The sequence below is a fragment of the Mustela erminea genome, chromosome 2 (genome assembly GCF_009829155.1).
Source record: "Mustela erminea isolate mMusErm1 chromosome 2, mMusErm1.Pri, whole genome shotgun sequence".
NCBI classification, from domain to species: Eukaryota; Metazoa; Chordata; class Mammalia; order Carnivora; family Mustelidae; genus Mustela; species Mustela erminea.
Window position 1 is genome coordinate 138197226 of NC_045615.1, and position 14380 is coordinate 138211605.

At 39.2% G+C, this 14380-nt stretch overlaps 1 protein-coding gene across 10 annotated transcripts in view; it reads right to left on the reverse strand.

Annotated features, from left to right (window-relative positions):
- Positions 1-14380, reverse strand: part of FRYL (FRY like transcription coactivator) — a 261657-nt gene that overhangs the window by 76513 nt on the left and 170764 nt on the right. For all 10 annotated transcript variants that reach the window (XM_032334261.1, XM_032334264.1, XM_032334263.1 and 7 more), the window contains 7 exons: positions 11762-11999; positions 10451-10636; positions 10077-10163; positions 8677-8945; positions 5996-6191; positions 4949-5073; positions 2725-2782 (listed from right to left, as the gene is read on the reverse strand). In XM_032334261.1, coding sequence (XP_032190152.1) covers positions 2725-2782; positions 4949-5073; positions 5996-6191; positions 8677-8945; positions 10077-10163; positions 10451-10636; positions 11762-11999 — 1159 coding nt within the window. The remainder of the gene's footprint in view (positions 1-2724; positions 2783-4948; positions 5074-5995; positions 6192-8676; positions 8946-10076; positions 10164-10450; positions 10637-11761; positions 12000-14380) is intronic.

Consider the following 14380-nt stretch of genomic DNA (forward strand, 5'->3'; position numbering starts at 1 on the left):
TAATGAGCCAAATTAAATCACATGATATTTTATGCGGCAACACTCCTTGTGTGGGGAGAAAATAAAATCCTATAGATCTCAGTTACTTTCAGGTGATTTGCTAATCTGGTAACTTAGAAGCACTGAAGCAGTCAGTAAACTATTCCCACTGCATGGTTAAGAATCCCTAAGATATTCCCCAAAATATAACAATAGGACAGGGAAAAGAACACAAAGGAGAATGAAGAAACCCCACAGATTTTGCTCACGCTGAAGTTCTCCACTCAATAGTTAATTCTGACACAGAAACTAAATGCTGAAGAAAAAAATTTCCCTGATCATTACGGTCTGAATAAATCGGTCCTACTAGCACCGAAGGACTAATGGTTAGCACATTTAGCTGTCACATCTCCCCCGTATTCTGTGGGAACCCGTGTAGTTGGAAGAGACAGATTTGCTCTACCACTTCCTTCTACTGTTCATTACATCACTGGGAGGTGATTTTCACAATACAGAGCAACAATGCAGTTTCCTGCCTTTTAGAGCAGACCAATTTGCTGATGACCAGCTCGTTACATTTCCTATTTCTTATCGCTCTTTATAAAGTTTACAGCCATTTGTACTGCACAGGATAGTTTCTAAGCAGTCTTTGACGATCTCTGCGAAGTTTTAGTTGACTTGTTTCCACTCTGTCACTACAGAAAGATCGTGAGTCTGAAGCGTTCAAAATCAATCTTACATTCCAGGTACAACACTGAGCTAACCCACTCACTTGCTAGGAGGACTTCTTCCCCCTGAAATTCTGAAGTATAAACATTGCTACTTAATTTTGTTGCCAATTCCAAGTCCCTCTAATGAATCATCCTACACTGTAACCAACATGATCATTCTGAAACAAAAGTCCAATCAATATCACTACTCTACAGGGCTGAATTAAAGAAAGGAACTGAAGGCTTACAGATGCCATCTTAAAGTTTCTAAAAGGGCAGCTCTTGTCACCATGTCCTTTCTCCTGCTTTAATTCCTCTGGGACATCAATAGCAGTGGCTCTCAGTCTCCTACACCAGGTTCATCTAAGGTGCTTTTTTTTTTTTTTTTTAAGATTTTATTTATTTATTTGACAGAGAGAAATCACAAGTAGATGCGGAGGCAGGCAGAGAGAGAGAGAGGGAAGCAGGCTCCCTGCTAAGCAGAGAGCCCGATGTGGGACTCGATCCCAGGACCCTGAGATCATGACCTGAGCCGAAGGCAGCGGCTTAACCCACTGAGCCACCCAGGCGCCCCCTAAGGTGCTTTTTAAAAGATTTCTGAGCTCTGTTCCAGGGAATCTCACTCAATAGGCCCAGGAATCTATAATGTGGAGGAACTCCTCCAGGCAGTTCTAATACTCTCGCCATATGGTGCCCAGTGGTCTGCAGGATAATGCAGGATAAAACTGAGACCAGGAGTCCCTGATGAGATAGTTCTTGTCTTGCTTTGCAGCCTAATCAATCATCTTTCACTTTCTCCATCAAAAGAATCTGCAAAAGAATCTGTTTATAAAGTTTGCAAATGCCGTCTACCTGCCTAGAATGTCTTTCTCATGTTCGTCCATTGGGGAACATGCTTCAAACTTCTCCTCAAATATTGGTGCTTCAGACCTACTTTTCCTCAAAAGGTAGAGCCAGAGGCTTTCTTCTCTGTGGTTTGAGCAACCTCATACCTTTGATTTCATTCCAGTGTGTAATATGCTGTCATAATTATGGTTCACGTATCTACCTGTCCCCACCAGACCTGTGGTTTCTAAAAGTTGCAGATTTTTAGATTTAGGGACGTAGACCTGGGGTTGGCGAACTACAGCCCTCAGGCCAACCCTGGCCCACTGCTGCCTAAAAAAAAAAATTGGGGGGGTGGGGACGCCTGGGTGGCTCAGTGGGTTAAAGCCTCTGCCTTCGGCCCAGGTCATGATCTCAGAGTCTTGGGATTGAGCCCCGCATCAGGAATCTCTGCTCAGCAGGGAGCCTGCTTCTTCCTCTCTCTCTCTCTCTCTCTCTCTCTCTCTCTGCCTGCCTCTCTGCCTACTTGTGATCTCTGTCTGTTAAATAAATAAATAAAATCTTAAAAAAAATACTTTAAAAAAATAAAAAAAAATTAAAAAAAAAATTAAAAAAAAAATTGTGGGGGGGATATAGCCATGCCCCTTTGTTTCATTGCCTAGAGCAGGCTGAGTAATTGCAACAGAGACAGCAGGGCCCAAAGAGGTGAAAATATTTACTATTTACTATCTGGCCATTTAGAGAAAAGCTTTGCTGACCCCAATCTAGACTCTGACTGGGCCCACTTGAGTTAGAGCAATTTAATATGTTTTCTAGAACGAGTTTCTGTGTAAGATCTTCTGTGAGGGGGTAGGGAAGAATCCTGTATGTTTAAAAAATGTTCAGGAGCACCATGCTTGGGTGTCTCAGTCAGTTTAGCATCTGACTCTTGATTTCAGCTCAGGTCATGATCTCAGGGTCATGAGATCAAGCCCCACAATGGGCATGGAGCCTGCTCAACTTCTCTCTACCCCTCCCCCATGGCCCCTCCCTACCCCTGCAGGTTCTCTTAAAAAAAAAAAAAGAAAGAAAGAAAGAAAGGGTTGATGACTGCATCAGACCATCTTTTATGTATTTACTTCTCAATCGCTAACTTTTGGTATATGTAGGGAACACAGAAGACAAATAAGTATCTGCCAAATATATATTTAATGAGGAAAACTACATTTACCTCTGGCCTTCTTTCGAGTGCTTCTTTAATTATGGGATGCAATTCCTCTATTAGTTCCCTAGAAGAAAAATTAAACACATTGTTAAATAATGGCTGAACAGATATAATCTGATGCACAAATATGTAAATACTCATCTAATGACACGCAGTAAAGTGTTAATCCCAGTTCTACTGCTTTAACACAGTCCTCACTGTTTTGGTTACAGAAGAACACGTGCACACTGCAGACCACTGGGAAAGCAGAAAAAATGGTACAGGCCACCTATTCTAACTTGCAGAGGTAAATAACGTTAACACTGGTGTTCCATCATTTTGCAGCCCAGGTGTACTTTACATAGTTGAAGCCCTAGCAGATATGAGAAGATATCCTTTCTTCCTCCAACACTAGCATAATGACATCCACGTGCCCTTAGTTAACTCACAATATCCTACCACATGGGATACCATATGGGATAACACATTATCCCAACACTATGGGATACCATAGTTTTTCTAAACATTTTCATTTATTACTGGTTCATTAAATTTCACCTAAATTTTTTTAAAGATTTTATTTTTAAGTAATCGCTGTACCTAACGTGGGACTCAAACTCACAATCTCAAGATCGAGAGTCAAATGCTCTACTGACTAAGCCAGCCAGGTGCTCCAATTTTTTCTAATTTTTATTATTATAAATACTGCCTCAGTGAACATCTTTGTTTTCATTTCTGATGATCTCCTTAGGATTAATTCTTACAAATGCAGTTGATGAGTCAAAGGGCATGAACTTCATAAAAATGATAATCTCATCTTTGCTTATAATCTGATTTTAAATTGAATATGTGCTCATTATAGATGTAGATCGTAGATGATGGGGAAAAGAAAAAAATAAAATGCATCCACTATTTTATCATCTATAAAACTACTGCAGACTTTAATGTATTTGCCTCTGGATTGTTTCTGTTTATGAGAATTTGTTTTTTTAAGAAGCTGAGATCATTTTTCCAACCCATTTTTTTTTGCTCTTAGCAAAATACTGTACTTTTTTGTCATAAAATAATCTTTCAAAACCTCATTTATGATGAATGCCATCCCACAAATATAGACCTATTACCTCTGTTGTACATGATATCTCAGAGATAAAATATCAAACAAACATCACCTTAGATCAATAGAGGATAATCTCAAAAGAATAAATACAAGGCCCAGCAGGCAACAATAAAGCGGAAACTCATGCAAAAATGAAGGATTTACTTTGTCAAGATAAAGAACATCAAGGATGATATAAAAAATATTTCTTTTAAAAATAATCTAATTCTTGCTGCGTGAAATAAGTCAATCAGAGAAAGACAATTATCATATGATCTCCTTGATATAAGGAATCTGAAAGGTAAAGTGGGTGGCTTTGGGGGTAGGGAAGGAAAAAATGAAATAAGATGGGATAGGAAAGGAGAAAAACCATAAGAGACTCTTAGTCTCACAAAATAAACTGAGGGGGACACCTGGGTGGCTCAGACAGTTAAGTATCTGCCTTCGGCTCAGGTCATGATCCCAGAGTCCTGGGATCAAGTCTCGCATCGGGCTCCCTGCTCAGGGAAGAGTCTGCCTCTCCCTCTCCCTCTGCCTCTTCCCCTGCATGTGCTCTCTCTCTCTCCCAAATGAATAAATAAAATATCTAAAAACAAAAAAACACAAACTGAGGGTTCCTGGGGGAAGGGGGGTAGGGACAGGGTGGTTGGGTTATGGGCACTGGGGAGGGTATGTGCTATGGTGAGTGCTGTGAAATGTGTAAGCCTGATGATTCACAGACCTGTACCCCCTGGGGCTAATAATACATTATATGTTAATTTTTAAAAAGTGAAAAAAATCTAATTCTTTTGAACAAGAAAAGGAAAAACTATAGTTTCAACCAGTAGACCAAAACTATAAAATAGACGTGTCAATAGGTAGGGAAATATTAAAAATTTACGTGGCATTTTATCATTTTTAGAACACATTTATATACAGTATACATGAGATTTCATAGTAATCCTGTAAAGAACACTGGGGAAATCTTATTTGCTCAGTCAAAATGAAGGAAAAAAGGATCTAAGAAATTAAATGACTCGTTTAATGTTACATGGTTAGTTAACTGGTAAATATCAGGACTGATATGAACCGTCCTGACTGTAAGGACTCTATCTCACCTCTCCAGTAGCACATTGACTATTTTAGTGTATAGAGAAAACATATGAAGGTAATTACCTAAAAGCTCCTGGGTTGGTCCTGCCAAGACCTAGAACAAGGGATTCTGTGATTTCCATGCTCTCAGAGCGCATCATTGGAACTACATGCTTAAACAGGGATGAAGGAGATGGGATGCCAATAATCTGGAAAAAAAAAATATGTATTTATAGCAGCCATTAATGACAGTACATCCAACTAAATAACTTGGCATTTCATTAATACTTCATCAAGGGCAACGGAGAGATGAAATTTTACTGTGAGTGGAACTGCAAAATTCACCTGTGGTGTACATAATCTAAGAACATTAAATAATTTGTCCAAAGGTTCACTCTAAGTTCACTGAAAGAATTTGGGCTCTGTGGGTTTCTTAATTTCTTACAGATACTTACCATTACATAATAGGCTCACTTCCTCTGTAGGAGGATATTCTGATATTCTATGTCTTTTGATCCGTGAAAGTGAATTAAACAAAATTATTTCCAAGTCATTGGTGTTAAAGTAAGACACTCAGATCTTACTCAGGTTTCTAAATTTTCTTCAACCATCTCACAATATTTTGTGTCACATCATGAAGACTACAGAACTGTTCTTACCAAGTATCACATATCACTGCATAATTTAGGGAAAGTCAACAAAGGTATTTAATTATTTAAATGATTTCTTTTATATTGTGAGAACTACAGGAAACCAAGTGAGCAACAGTGGGGGTGAAAATTGCTTTAAAAATATTATGATGAATTTAATGAGCATGATCATCTTTTCACCAAAGAGAAACGATATACATATATATAGTTTTATACAGGTTTTCATTATATATATTCCTGGTTGGAATCAATTATACACACACACACACACACACACACAAATACACATGAACATACACACACATACATATAAAACGGATTCCAACCAGGAATCCATAGTAATGGGACTCCTTGAGCTATTTTCATCATTCGGACAAGTAATACACTTTTCAACCACATTACTTTACTGTCCTGGAAAAGAAATCTGAAAACATTACTTTGTGGTGCCCTTCAGATTCAGTGGCGGATGGGGAAAGCTTACTTTGGAATCAATGCTGTAGCCGCTGTCAGGGGTGGATGCCAGCGTCTCGGGCGGGGAACACCTCACAGACCCTGTCGATGCGGAAGAGGACGTGGACGATGCCGCACTGCAGCAAAGCAGCAGGTAGTTCCTCCACAGGCCGACGTAGGAGTCGCTGCTGGTGGTGGTGTTGACCTTCTTGGCATTGATGGGGCTACTGGGGGAAGAAAAGAAGAGAAACAGGGAGCTGTAAATAATTCAACGTGTTCTGAAAATTTTTTTTTTTAAACTAAAGCTAAATTCTATCAATTTAGGAAAGATGGTTAATAAAGTTTTATTACTAACCACTAAGTCTCTGTGGGATGGTATAAGATATGACTATCCGACTGAAAATTTAAATACATCGTAGGATCATTTTAACATAATCTACTGTTCTTGTGATCAAAGTTACTATTTTTATCAGGCCACATTTTATAACTTATTACACATGCTCAGTGTTAAAAAAAAACTGGGAAAACAAAATGAAAATCACCTTTAGTCCCACGTCAATATAAGCACTGTATATTCTTTCATACATCTTCAATTCAAATACATACATATATATAAATAAATGAATATATCTCCCTTAACTTATAAAAGCTGAATAATAAAGTTGGTTTTCACATGTATTTAGTGTGTGCTTTAAACATCTCCCATTAAATGAATATACTTCTCTGACATCATTTTTGAAGGCTGTATGCTATATTATTATAAAAATTATCAGGATTTATTGTCCAACTTTTCATTATTGGACATTTTAGCTAATAGCAATTTTCCCCTATAATACACAGCACTATACATTTGAATATATGCTTAATTACAATAAAAGTTTAATTATTTTCTTGGGTAAACTCTTGAAATTGAAATTGCGACATCAAAAGGACAACTACACTTTTAAGGCTTCTCTCAAATTTTTGTCTTCAAACATCAGACCAATAAAATATATTGGCACAATTCTATAAATTTTTCTAATTACCAAAATGCTGGTGGGATTAAGGACTCAGAGCAAAAAAAGCAGAAAGATACTAATACATTGTCCTTGGCTTCAATACATTCATAAATTAAGATAAGCAAAGCAATATACCACTTTGTTAACTCACCAACAGTGTTTTACTATTTTAGAAAATATTATGATGGCAGTAAAACAAAACAAACTCTGTAAAAAAAAATCTCTACCATCATGTGTGTCGGGGAAGATACACAATACAGAATAAATAAAACAATGTCAGATGGTGCCCAGTGTGACAATGAACAACAAAAGAGACAGAGAATGGTAGTAGGAGAGGGGCTTCCAATTTAAAATATGGCAATTAGGGGAGACCCAATGAGATAAAGTCATAAAGGTTATTTACGCAAGGTGGCAGGTGCCAATTTTCACTAAAAAAAAAAATAAATAAAAATAAAAAAATCTAATACACAATTCCTGAGAACATACACAGATATATATAGTAAGTGTGTATACACATATTGAAATAGCAAAAATATCTATATTCAGGTCCAAAAGAAGGAATGACTACTCTGGGTCGGAGATGTAGAAGAAAGCTTTAAAAATAAGGTGTAATTTGAGCTACATCAGATATCAACACAGAGAACACAGAGAAGACAAAAAGCATTCTAGGTTCATGTGAATAAAAACTCAAGAGACTAGAACTGTAGACCCATGCAGTGAACGCTGAGAAGTTTTTTTTTGTTCTAACATAAGAGCACATAGGTAGCCATGACCGAAAGTAAGGAAAAATGTATAGACTGGAACCAAGTTCGGAGAGCCTTTCATGTGAGCCTAAGGTGTTGAGTTTGGGTGTTGGGTTTACATGGAGTCCTGATGAGAGGACTCCTTCTATGCCATCTGATAAATGGTGTACTGGATCAAATGAAACCAGGAACTCAAATTCAGGTTCAAAAATTCTCTGTTCTATTTAAGAGCAAGAAGAAATTAACTGATAAAGCAGTTGCCTCCACACTTTATCACACCATCAGTTACTCCAAATTTTTACCCTTAGCCTCCAAATGGAAGTTCAATGCCATTGTCACTGCCTATCAGCAGATGGCCTTCTTCTTGATGTCATCAGGAGAAGTCAGGTCCCTGAGACGGGTGTCTCCTCACTTCACACCATTCATCTACAAACTTCCCTATATCCACATCCATCCTCCTCTTCCGACCCTTCCCTCCGTATTCTTTCCTTCCACACGGATCCATCAGACACACACCATGTACCAAGGACTGTCCTAGTAAGTGAACTAACAATCTGGTGAGACTGAATGACATGAAAAGCACGAGGGGATTATAAGACTACAGCCTTCACATCTTTCATCTCCCTCTTTAATACATCAGTCCAATTATGGCACGTCATTCATTTGTGGAATTTCCAACTTGTGTGACTTTTCAAATACATATTTATAAAAACGGACAGTCTACATATTTAAAAATGTACTTTTTTTTTTTTAAGATTTTATTCATTTATTTGACAGAGATCACAAGTAGGCAGAGAGGCAAGCAGAGAGAGAGAGGAGAAAGCAGGCTCCCTGTGGAGCAGAGAGCCCAATGCAGGGCTCGATCCCAGGACCCTGGGATCATGACCTGAGCCGAAGGCAGAGGCTTTAACCCACTGAGCCACCTGGGTGCCCCTAAAAATGTACTTTAGATCAACTAGGAAATTACTTACTTTATATCAACCTGTGGGGACAACAACTGAAGTCTTGTGTATGCAAACATCCAAGCATAGCTCACAGCTGTACAGCAATGTTTGGGGAGGTTTTCCTGCTTTAAAAAACTGGAGAGGCTTATAATCCACGGGTCTTGGCCTTGGGTCACGTGTGCAAATATCCATATGTGGGAAGGACTGATCACATCGAACTGGTGGCTGATGGGAGAAGAGTTCCACTCTGCTAACGTCTGTAAATCTATCGAGCTAGGGCAGTACAGCAAAGTAGTCTACGAAGAGAAAAAAAAAAAAACAATGGGTTATCACACGTTTCGGTCATTTTCAAAATGCTGCCATATGAATTGTATTAAACTATACGTGGCCTATTGGTAGTTTCTGGAACAGAGGTTCTAAAACAGAGGTAATGATGAGGTCCGAAGTGGGTTTAAGGGAGTAGTGAATTCCTGAAATTGCACACACCATTTTTGTGTGTAGGTGTGTACATGTGCTTTTCTGGAGAGACATTTCACAGCTTTCATTAGTCTCAAAAGGCTCTATAGACCAAAAAGGGTGAAGAACTACAACTTACGTAATTCATATAGGAATGGGCAACTTCCGTGGGCATACTAACGCTGCTGGGAACTGAAAAAGGGACCATTAACTTCCTGCTGACATGCCTGAAATAGGCATTTGTAGAACAGACTGGAAAATGGGACTTCACAGAGGTACCTATTCTTACATATTTGTTCAACAATATTCTAAGCTCTTATACTGAAGAGATAAAGACTGACTTTCACAGCAAATTATGTGTCATTCGAACAACAACAAAAATAAATGGGGTCTGAAACTGAACAGAAACTCAATTCATACTCTATATCAAGTCAATAGATATTTACGAAACACCCGCTCTGAGGCAGGAAGGCAAGACTTCAGGCACTAGAAGAGAGTGCTTCACTATTCTTTTTGTTGGCATAAATCATAGTTAATATTCTAAAACAGAATTCTTCAAATTGTACAGATTTATAATCATCACTTAGGTTTATAATTTTTTTTATTATCTCCCTCGGTTATATATTAAGTTGTGAGTTATAAGAGCCAAGTGTCACAGACAGAGAACAGAAACTTTGTCCCTGTATTTCAAAGGGGAAGAAAAAAACTTCAGGTAATCAAGTTGGAAAGGTATGTTTACATCCAATCTTGAAATCTTGATGTATGACCTTTTAAAGAAAAAATCAACCCATTCTTAGTTGTGTGTGCTGACAAAGTGTTTTTCTTCATCTTACTGAGTCAAATTACTTATGACTTGGACATAAAATACTTTCCAATGCATTAAAGTGGTAAAGGGAAATCAGAGATGTCTATCTGAAGTTCCAAGATTGAACAGCATTCAAGACTGAATAGAATGAAATCATTCTAGTTACCTGATCAGCCCCAGTGAGATGTATGAAGCTCTCGAGAATGGATGGGCTCAGCCTGTCCATCACATCGATGGCTAGTTCATCATCACCCTATAAAAAAGTATCATATGTCTAAAAAGATTTAGGAATGATTAAGAAAAGTAACCAAATCTAAGAAAACATAACAACATTCACGTTAGCGCTACTTGTAAAAATGGAATTGTACTAATGGAATTGAGGGCAGGTGGGCTAGTTTAAACCCTGTCAAAAAGACTTTGTTCGTTTGTTATAAAGTAAGTTATAACCACACAGCAGCAAGGCAAAAGGCGTAAGAATGAACAACAGGAGGGTTCTTAAGTACTTTCACTAGATAATTAAGCAATATACCTAAATCTTACCTTAGGTATTTCCAAAAGTGCAAACAGAGCCCTTATTTCTCTAAGGACACTGACGGCTAACCTTCTAGTAGCAGGTCGACTGCTACAGAGAATGACGAGTGCAAACCCTTCGACCACGTGGAATACATTGGAATACGGGCTCCTTTCCAGAGGAGGGGGATGTGAAGCTCCATTAGCCACACCATGCTTGAAAAATAAACAGAAATTAACAATAAAACAACAAAATATGTGTAGACGTTCTGGTGCAACCACTGATAAAAGAGGAAAGCAAATTATCTCAATTACAGCAACAGGTCTGCCTCAGCTCAGGCAATTTAAATAATACTTAAGTTATCAAAATTTAACAGTATACACAGAGGAAAAGAAGCATTTAACTTGCAATCTCTGAATTCTGTACTGAACTGATACCGTTCTCTGGCTACTTTGTAATCTTGGAGCTGACACAGTTAATGATTCGTGGTCTAACATTTATTTGTGGAAAATAAGGGGTCTGAATTGGACCATTTGAAGTCAAAGTGTAGACCAGCAGCATGGCATTACCTAGAAGCTTGTAGAAAACAGAGATTCTTAGGCCCCTGGTGATTTATTTCCTTTTTTTTTTCTTTTAGATTTTATTTATTTATTTGAGATACAGAGCAAGAGAGAGAGAGGCAGAGGGACAAGCAGACTCCCCCCTGAATAGGCAGCCCCATTCAGAGCTCGATCCTAGGACTCCAAGATCTAAGACCTGAGCCATGGACTCCAAGATCATGACCTGAGCCAAACGCAGACGCTCAACCAACTAGGCCCTTGAGGCGCCCAAGCCCATGGTGATTTCTATGCTCAATGAAGGTTGAGAAGCTGGACGGATTTGGATGATCCAACTCCAAAATTACAAGGTTCTAAGACAATACATTACATAAATCAATAATCTGAGAACCTTTCATTTAAACAGACACACTGCATATGTGAAGCAGGGATTAGTGCCATGGGTAAAACAATCAAATAACTCAAATGGAATACTACTAAAAATTATTATTCTATCAGCTTTAAATATATTGGAAATAGCCTAAATGTAAGCTAGGATGGCCTCCACTCTCTGTGTTCATTCAAAACTGTTACCAGAGGAAGAAGGTTGGAAAGGCTGGACACACAAACACTGTATTTAATATCTGAACTGCAGGAAGGTTCAGTTTAAGGGACTATGAATACTTCCAAAGTCAACAACATTAAGCCAATGTTCGGTTTTTGACAAAGCAACATATATTAACGCCATTGCTGGGCATTCCCCACTGACCACGTACAAAGGGACCAGACAAAAGAATTCGGTACCTGGGAGTCCTGGTTTTTGTTATGCACTTGGGTTGCTTGTTTCCACTGGTTTATTAACTGTACCAACATCTTTACAGCATTATCAAGGAGCGTGGGATGGACATCGGTCACTTCGCGGACAATAAAATAAACAAATCCTGAAAGAACATCCTCCCGCCAATCCGGGAAGTCGAGCATTAGTGCCTGCAGGGTATTGAAAGCCAGAGCGCGAAGTTCTTCGTCCATATGAATGGTGAGCCTATCGAGAACAGAAGTCCGTTAGCAAACCTCAACACCTTCCCAGTTTTATCATGTGCAACTGAAAACTAGGAACCTGAAGAATTTGTCCTCTCTGTTGATTTCTAAGTCTGAAGGTGGGAACCAGTGTTCCCCTGTCGAATATATTCACCCCATGTTATTCTATATTCACTTATTTAAATTCCCATATAAATCTATTAATAGTAGATGGTACCTTTATTGTAATTCAGGTATGTTTGATCATAATTAAAATGCTGTACTTTAAAAAAAATAGAGCTTGACATATCAGAATTATATATTTTTTTTACTTTTTATTAAAGACTTTTTAAAATTTATTTATTTGGTAGACAGAGATTACAAGTAGGCAGAGAGGCAGGCAAAGAGAGAGGAGGAAGTAGGTTCCCTGCTGAGCAGAGAGCCTGATGCGGAGCTCGATCCCAGGACCCTGAGACCATGACCTAAGCCAAAGGCAGAGGCTTCAACCTACTGAGCCTCCCAGGCGCCCCCAGAATTACATTTTAAAGACGCTTTAGTCCTTGAAATGCTTGTTATCTTGTTATCAGCCAAAAATTATAGGGCGCCTGGGTGGCTCAGTGGGTTAAGCCGCTGCCTTCGGCTGAGGTCATGATCTCAGGGTCCTAGGATCGAGTCCCGCATCGGGCTCTCTGCTCAGCAGGGAGCCTGCTTCCCTCTCTCTCTCTGCCTGCCTCTCTGCCTACTTGTGATCTCTGTCTGTCAAATAAATAAATAAAATCTTAAAAAAAAAATTATATCCAGTCATATAATACCTTAGCCCTATCTCTCGGATGTTCAGTCCCTTATTATCACTGGAAAGAACATGATTTATCGGTCATTTTTTTCGTGCTGCTGCAGTTACAGTTAAATACAGGATGGCTGATTGTAAACAAGAAAATACAGTAAACCAAGATGAAAGCAATTCAACAGAAATCATTCTGAAGCGGGAGAGTAAATTTTAGAGTAACATCATAAATGGGGTATATGTAGGGAAAAAAATGGGGGGAAAAAAAAGTGCTGATCTAACACACAAGTCCCTAAACAGACTGAGGAGAGGCTATACAAAATCACCCTTTAAAGATATCCAAGCAATAAGAGGACATGAAAGTAGTATTAGCTAAAGGATTTTACCAACATAAAGCAGAGAATGATAAGAAAACCATAAAAGATGGTTGCAATAGTGAAGCTACCAATACATAATCCTCCATGAGCAAGAGTTTCTGATTTGGGGCTGAAGAGGACTCTTTTAGTGACTGGCCATCAGGACATCGGCATCGGAGTTAGGAAGAGCCTGCGGGAAGCAGCTAAGTAGGTCATATCAGACTACGCCACAACGACAGGCGGTGGCATTACCCTCACTGACAGAGGAGGGAAGCTGCGTGCTTTAAGCGGAAGGAGATGGCACGTCTTCGCCCTGCTGAACTCAGTTCTGGTCTTCACTAAGCCAACCTTCACCTGACAGCGAGACGGAAGAGAACATCTATTACAGCTCGACGGACTTGAAAGTAAGCCATGAACCCGGAGCAGCAGAAGTATCATCTGGGGCCAGGGTCAGGCTCTGTAGCCCAGTGTCCTGTCTCTGAGAGTGGCACCAAGGGAGATTCTGTGGAAGAATGACTGTCTCCACGGTGCTCATTTCAAAGATGATTTCAACCGCCCTCAAATCCCCAAATGTACACATGTCCACCTTGCACCCATCTGTGTAACTCAGAATTTACACACGGGAGCTAACCACCCAGTGCGTAGAGAACAACAATGCAGCTGGGCTAATTTAAGACAGAGGAATCAACTTTCCTTAGACATAGCATACAAGTCTGCATCTTTGTTTTGTTTACTTGCTTTCATTAAAAACAAAACAAAACAAAACAAAACCCCCAAGATTTAGAGATCACAACTCCAAATGGTAAGAATGAGGCACAAAATAGAAGAGACCCTAGAATGTTCCTTTCTGGTAAAGTAAATTAACTTGCAAATGAATCTCACAGGGGAAGGAAGCAAAGCAAGTGGCAAAGCTGTCACTCACTCACTGTTCAGATGTTTGTTCCCTTCACTGGGCCCCCTAGTCCCTGCCCCTTAGAGACGCAGGTTCCTTTTGGTGAGGGATATGGGATCCTTATCCACAAAGGTGTAGACGAGTTACCAAGGGTACGAGTTACCAAGCGTACAATCGTGTAAGAGATGTTTTCTGTTTTTTCCAAGCAATAACATTACAAATCATTAAACCTCCTTTCCTGCCCTAACACTGACATGAACTTTGTAACTCTTCAATCCAATTCACAGCAAAAATTAAGAGAGTGGAACGGGAGGAATTTAGCTCATGGTGCAAAGTTTCCGAGTGACTCCTTTCTCCCCTCATAACCCTGAACG